Source organism: Martes martes (genome assembly GCF_963455335.1).
Source record: "Martes martes genome assembly, chromosome: 4".
Taxonomy (NCBI): Eukaryota; Metazoa; Chordata; class Mammalia; order Carnivora; family Mustelidae; genus Martes; species Martes martes.
In genome coordinates, this window is record NC_137891.1 from 84,457,807 (window position 1) to 84,464,466 (window position 6,660).

The 6,660-nt window shown below is 43.5% G+C and overlaps 1 protein-coding gene across 1 annotated transcript; it reads right to left on the reverse strand.

The window, feature by feature from the left end:
* Positions 1–384: 384 nt before the first annotated feature.
* Positions 385–1,995, reverse strand: PRR9 (proline rich 9). The gene is made up of 2 exons (XM_080802808.1): positions 1,963–1,995; positions 385–1,506 (listed from the first exon to the last, which is right to left on the reverse strand). The coding sequence occupies exon 2, from the start codon at positions 1,485–1,487 to the stop codon at positions 1,161–1,163; it is 327 nt and encodes a 108-aa protein (XP_080658934.1). The 5' UTR covers positions 1,488–1,506; positions 1,963–1,995; the 3' UTR covers positions 385–1,160.
* Between the last annotated feature and the right edge of the window lie 4,665 nt (positions 1,996–6,660).

Sequence of the window (6,660 nt, forward strand, 5' to 3'; positions counted from 1 at the left end):
TCATGGATTCATTGGGGACCTCTTTTTCCATATAACTCTCCTCCTCCCATTTGAACCCTTTCCTCTAAAAGCGAGGATCAGAGGGGAAAGAAGCCATAATGGTAAGAATTCTGGATGTGAAGTTCTGAGTCTGGGCAGGTCCCAGGCCCTGATGGATTATCCCAGGTGGAAATGTGTGTATAGGTAAGCCCATGATGCATTGTGGGTGGGGGTGGAACAATCCACGTGATCTTCCAGGAGGCCTCTGTCAGCATTGCTGTTCTATGCACCTGTGAGGTCTGTTTTTCATTCCTACTTCAGATTGTCCAAAAAAAAAAGGGAAACATAATCATCACAGGGATGAACTGTGGTTGGGCAGTGGGGAGGAAAGAGCACACATCAAGTCAGACATCAGCCTTGGAATTAGCTTTATTCTGTATTTGACCTTCACCAGGGAGAAGAAAGCAATGAAGCTGGAGAGCAGACCAGCCTTCACCACACAGACACAAATCACATCTCTAAAGAATGTATGTGAAATTACAGGGCCCAAAGCAGACCAGCCATCAAACACAAAGATCAAACAGGACCCCAAGCATCCCATCTCATCTGTCCTTATTGGCTGTTTGGATTAAATAATTTACACACTTTTGTTTCATTTTTAAAAGCATAACTAACATTCCAATGTCCAATAATTTGCTCTTCCTTTTTAGGATACATAGACAAAGTGACCTGATTTTTTATTTCTGTAACACTACCAACCTCTTCTCAGTATCCATGGTGGTGTGGTGGTGATCGGTGCAAAGTCCATTAAAAGTCAGCTTGTTTTGAGGCTCAAGTGAGAGGCTGAAGCTCTGAATGATGAATGGAAGCATCCTTGGCTGTTACACACTCAGGGCTGGATGATTTCATGTCCCATGGGGAGCTGAACAACTGCACTATTCCTCTAGTTGAAACCTTCGGCTGGACTGCTGAGAACAGTACTTATTCACAGAGATTGATGAAATACAGAGAGAAATGTCTTCAGAGACAACAGACCCAGTCCTGGAATACTGAAGAAGCCAGGAGGCAAGAGCAGGTGCACACAGAGTTACCCATAGGTGAAGGTTACCATAGCACGGGCTTAGGTTAGGTTTTCATCTGTTGGCCATCTTCTTCTTGACCCCAGATGGCATTATGAGATGCTACTTTCCCTTGCTGAGGGGTAAGCACTTCTCCTGGACTTTCTGTGGACAAACTTCCACACATTTTGTTTGAGAAAACTCCTGGCATGGCTCCACACACTGAGGTGGACATTGGTCTTGGCTTTGCTGTGGGCAACTCTCTTGGTTTAACTCCTGGCACTGAGGAAGACATACCTCCTGAACTTGCACTGGGCAACTCTCCTGGCAGGGGTCCTGGCATGGGGGGAGGTACACTTCCTCAGCCTTTGCCTGGCACTGCTCTGGGGTCTTTTGAAGACATGGAGGAGGCACACATGGCTGCTTGCACTGCTGTTCATTAAAGGACATCCTAGATAGGTAACAGAACCTGCAACAAACACAAGATTCGAAATTAACTAGCAGTACCAGTATGGGTACTGAGAGATGATGGTTTGGTAGAAGGAAATGGGGAATGAACGATTATAAACCCTAAGAACCTACTGCTATTTTTCATCCTTTTCTCTTTTCTATCTCTACTGTAACTCCCTCTGACACTGATCTCCTAGGTGGGAATATTCTTATAGTTCTTGTATAAATACCCAGAGCCCAATCATACCTGACACCCAGTTCTACTACACGTTTTTCCATTCTCATCTATTTGGCTAATCCTTTTTACAGTCAGGTACAAGAGACTGAACAGAATACACAGGATGATGTGAGAGGCCCAAGAAATGGTAAACCACTTAAAATCTGTGGAAAGTACAGTCTAGCGAAGAAAGAGAATAGCCTCCTGAAGGCAGAGAAGCAAGGGAAAGGGAGAGAGGACACAGATGTCCCCACTTACCTGTCTTCAACAAGACTCAAAAAAGGACGTGGATTGCAGGGCCCAGCAAAGTAGGGACTTTTATACAGTGCCTGGTCCTGCCTCCTGAGGTACTGACTTGCCACGTGGGCTGATGTCCTAATTGTGGAGTCGCCATAACGAGCTTCCTCTGAAATTGGCCATGGTTTGAGTCACTGCTTGGGATGCCTGTTAATCAGCCTCCATTTGGGCCGCTGGGTCCTCACCAGACCTCAGCAGGGAGGGGCTCCTCTCAGATCTCTCTCATTAGAGGTAGCAGCAAAAGAATGTTCATAAAACGTTATCTCAGTCTGTTAAACTGGGATCGGCTTCCTTGTCTGGCCAAACCAGTTCAGGATGTGGTGAGAGATAAGATCCACCTTATTCATCTTGTCTTCACTCATGAGAAAACTTTATGCTTAAGACCTGGGGTCTGTCTGGGTCAAGGGCTTGTGTGGCCCATTTCAGACATTTCTACTGGATGTCTCTTCATTGAGCCTGGAAAGTCACACTTCCAGACCCAAGGAAGATGGCTTGTCTTAAGGCCTCAAGCACACAAAGGACCTGGAGAGAGTGATTTTCCTACCTAGAAATCCTCAGGGAAATTGGAGTCATTTGTTACTCTTAGGTTGTGAAGTAGGGTGGAGGAAAAGGGGAGGTAGAAGGCAGGTAATCTTCATCTTCTCACTTTGATTTATGACATTTCTAAAAGTAGAGTTATAGAGTTTTCATAGTGACCAAGAAAATAGAATGGAACAAAATTGGTTTGCCTCCTTGCATTCTGGAAAAACTGATCTTAAAACTTAGGTCAATAAAAACCAGGGGGCATGATAGAAAAAGTTTCAAAGCAAACACATTCAGTTTTCTCTGAGACTCTGTGTGGGCTGCCACTTCTGTCTTGTGTGCCTTCTCTATCTCTGTGACTTGTGAAACCCTAAGCATTCTGCAAGGCTCCACTCAAGTCTACATTCCACGAGACTTTGCTGATTACATTAAACCAGAAATTACCTCCTTCTGAACTTCCATAGCATCCAATGTGGATGCTGTTTATATGAAATTTACTGTAGTAAATAACTATAGTTATTAGGAATTCCAGTTATCTTATGTAGAAGATCTTATTACTACCTTAGGTTGTAGGTTCCTAGAAGATAGGGGGCTAGTAAGTGCAAGATCAATGACCATTAATGGAGTGAATGTATTAATTAAGGAATAAAGAAGGTGAATGTAGGAGACAATTGGGAGCAGATGAGGATCTCATGTATCAGAGGATGGGAAAACATTTGTTATAAAAGAAGCCACTTACAGGCAGGGGATAATCCCAATGTTTTGGTACTGGTTGAGACCTGGCTTGGGATCCAGTATGCAATCTATTCTGAAGAATGTTCCATGTGCACTGAAGAAGAATGTGTATCAGTTGCTTTAGGAAGAAATGTTCTGAATATATCTGTGAAGTCCCTCTGGTCCAATGTCATCCAAAGCCCCTTTTCTTAAATGTTAAGGATTATTTACTTTTACATAAATTTAATCATGTTATAGCTATCATATAAATTGCTTTTCCCCTTAAAAAAAAATAAAAGAAGCCCTTTGGGACACCTGGGTGGCTCAGTCAGTTGAGCATCTGCCTTCAGCTCAGGTCATGATCCCGGGGTCCTGGGATCAAGTCCCACGTCAGGCTCCTTGCTCAGTTGGAAGCCTGCTTCTTCTTCTACCTCTGTCTGCCTGTGCTCTCTCTCTCTCTCTGACAAATAAATAAATAAAATCTTAAAAAAAAAAAAAAAGCCCCTACACCATGAAGGGGTGGCCTTATGCTTGTTTGCTACAGTTGGCTGAACCTCAGGGACTTTAAAGAGGATGAAGTCCCCCTTAACTTGAAGAAGTGTGTCTAGGTCATTTCATAAGTAAAGTATTTTGCTAAAATCAGATGTTCATTTAAAGGTTTATACAGTTTTTGGATGCTTACTCCCCCAGATAGTTTTTAAAAGGTGAGCTAAGGACAGACCAGGTGAAATTTTGATCTTTAGGACTGGTGCACAGAGGACTGATGCTCTCTTCCTTTTCCTTCTTCTCTTTTTTCTTCTCTTTCCATTTCTCCTCTCCCTCTTCATCTCCATTTTTTGTGTGAAACATTGTCTAAGAAACCAGGTGACTCTGTGGAGCCCTAGAGGGCAAGAAATTCTCCATCACTGGGTTTATTCATTCATTCTTCCCCCCACCCCCAATGTTCCAAGATTCATTGTTTATGTACCACACCCAGTGCTCCATGCAATACACGCCCTTCTTATTACCCACCACTGGGCTCACCCATCCCCCCACCCCTCTCCTCTCTAAAACCCTCAGTTTGTTTCTCAGAGTCTACAGTCTCTCATGGTTTGTCTACCCCTCCAATTCCCCCAAATCACTTTTCCTTGTCTTCTCCTAATATCCTCCATGTTATTCCTTATGTTCCACAAGTAAGTGAAACCATATGATAATTGACTTTCTCTGCTTGACTTATTCCACTCAGCATAATCTCCTCCAGTCCCATCCATGTTGATACAAAAGTTGGGTATTCATCCTTTCTGATGGCTGAGTAATAGTACATTGTATGTATTGACAACATCCTCAAAATATTAAAAACAGAGCTACCTTATGACCCTGCAATTGCACTGCTGGGTATTTACCCCAAAGATACAGATGCAGTGAAAAGAAGGGCCAAGGAGACCCCAATGTTCATAGCAAAAATGTCCACAATCACCAGACTGTGGAAAGAGCCAAGATGCCCTTCAACAGACGAATGGATATTCATTCTTTCAGTCATTCATGACCTTGCTTTCAAGGGGTCAACAGTCTCATAGATAAGATTGACAGAGATATGCTTGCATGTGCCAGAAGAAGGTCTCTTGATCAGTCTTGGATGGATGGAAGGTTCTGGAAGGCTTCTGGGAGAGGAGTGTCTGTGATGTGTTTTGCTGGACAGTAAGAATTACCAGGCAAGGAGAGTGGGCACCAGTGCTACAGACAGCCTGACAGAAGGAATGTTTGTTAGAACTCTGCTGAGAGGAGAGTCTGAGGCTGGTTCAGAAAAGTGGTGGGTGAGAAGTTGAGGGAGAGAGATTGCTTGGTTGAGTTTTCCAGAAAATTTCTACAACAGGATGCATGAGCTGACCTTGCTTGTGCCACATGCATTTCTGTGGCTTTGGCTGAGCCTCAGGAAGGAGACCAAATAAGGATGTGCTGAACAATGAAGAAAGCAGGTCATGTTCTCATGGAGGAGGATAGATGCAGTTAGGGAGAGGTCAGAGTTCCACTTCTGTCAAAGGACTCTCTCTCTGCCTCACAGTGAGCTGATGACCGTGAAGTGGGTCCAATGGAACCACAAGGGTCCTTTAATGTGGAAAAGGGGACAGAAGAGCCAGTGTCACAGTGAGGTCACAGAAAGATTTGACTGGTCATTGTTGCTTTTGAAGATGGAGACCATGTGCCAAGAATGTGGACAACCTTCAGAAATTACAAATGGCAAGTGGACAGGTTGTACCCTAGCACCTCCAGAAGGACATATAGCTTTGTTGGCATTTTTATTTATTTTATTTTTTTTAATTTCCTAAAAAAAATTTAAGATTTTATTTATTTATTTCAGAGAAAGAGTGCACAAGCAAGGGGAGACAGGCCAAGGAAGAGGGAGAAGCAGACTCCTCCCTAAACAAGGAGCCTGATGTGGGACTCGATCCCAGGACCCTGAGATCATGACCTGAGCTGAAGGCAGACACTTAACTGACAGTCACTGAGGCTCCCCCATTTTGATATTAGCCCAGAGAGATCTATGTCAGACTTCTGACTTCCAGAACTCTAAGATAATATACTTCTGTGATTTTAAGCCACTAACGTTATGGTAACTTGTTACAGCAGCAATAGAAAATTAATAGACCTTCCCAACTTCTGGAGCTCTTGGGAAGTCTCAAATGAAGATGTAAAATCCCACTTAGCATTCCCTCATTTAAGTAGCTACTCACTGGTTATTTCAACCCGTCAGTCAAATGCCAGCTCTTAGTGATACACGGGAAAAGAACCGGGTTCAGGACCCCAACTGACTTGGGCTTGACTCAATAACAAGGAGTTTGTGTATCCTGGATAAACTACTTAGTTACTCAGAGCCTCAATTTCTTCTCGTTGGGAAGGGATAACGTTATTTCACAGATTCCTTGTGAGGAATAAATTTGAGAACTTATGTGCCAACACTCAGGACCCTCAAGCTATTTATAGAATGTTAGTGCCATCTGACTTTGTTCAGGACTCAGCTCCCTCATGAAGCCTTCCCGATTCTCTTGGTTCTTACTCTGTCTCCTTTACTCTGTCCTCCTGGGGCTCATCTTTTCTTATGCTTTTCTACTCATTGGGATGTAGTAGACAGTGTACTGCACAGAGGCCCAGAGACCTGGATCTGTCCCTAACAAGATATGTGACCTTAGGCAAGCCCCTGACCCTTTCTGGCTTGCTATTTATCATTAAAATAGCAAAGGTAGCCTATGAGTCAAGCTAGGTCCATTGCACATTTGACGTTCTGTGCTACTCATGAATGATTAGCTTGGGCATCTATATGACTTTATAAGTATGTGGATGCATGTCTGTGTAGTGGGGCAGGAATGGGGATGGGGGGAAATCATCCTCCTTGATTAGATTATAACTTATAATCCACCTAGTCTTCTGTCTTCTGTGGGTGGCAGT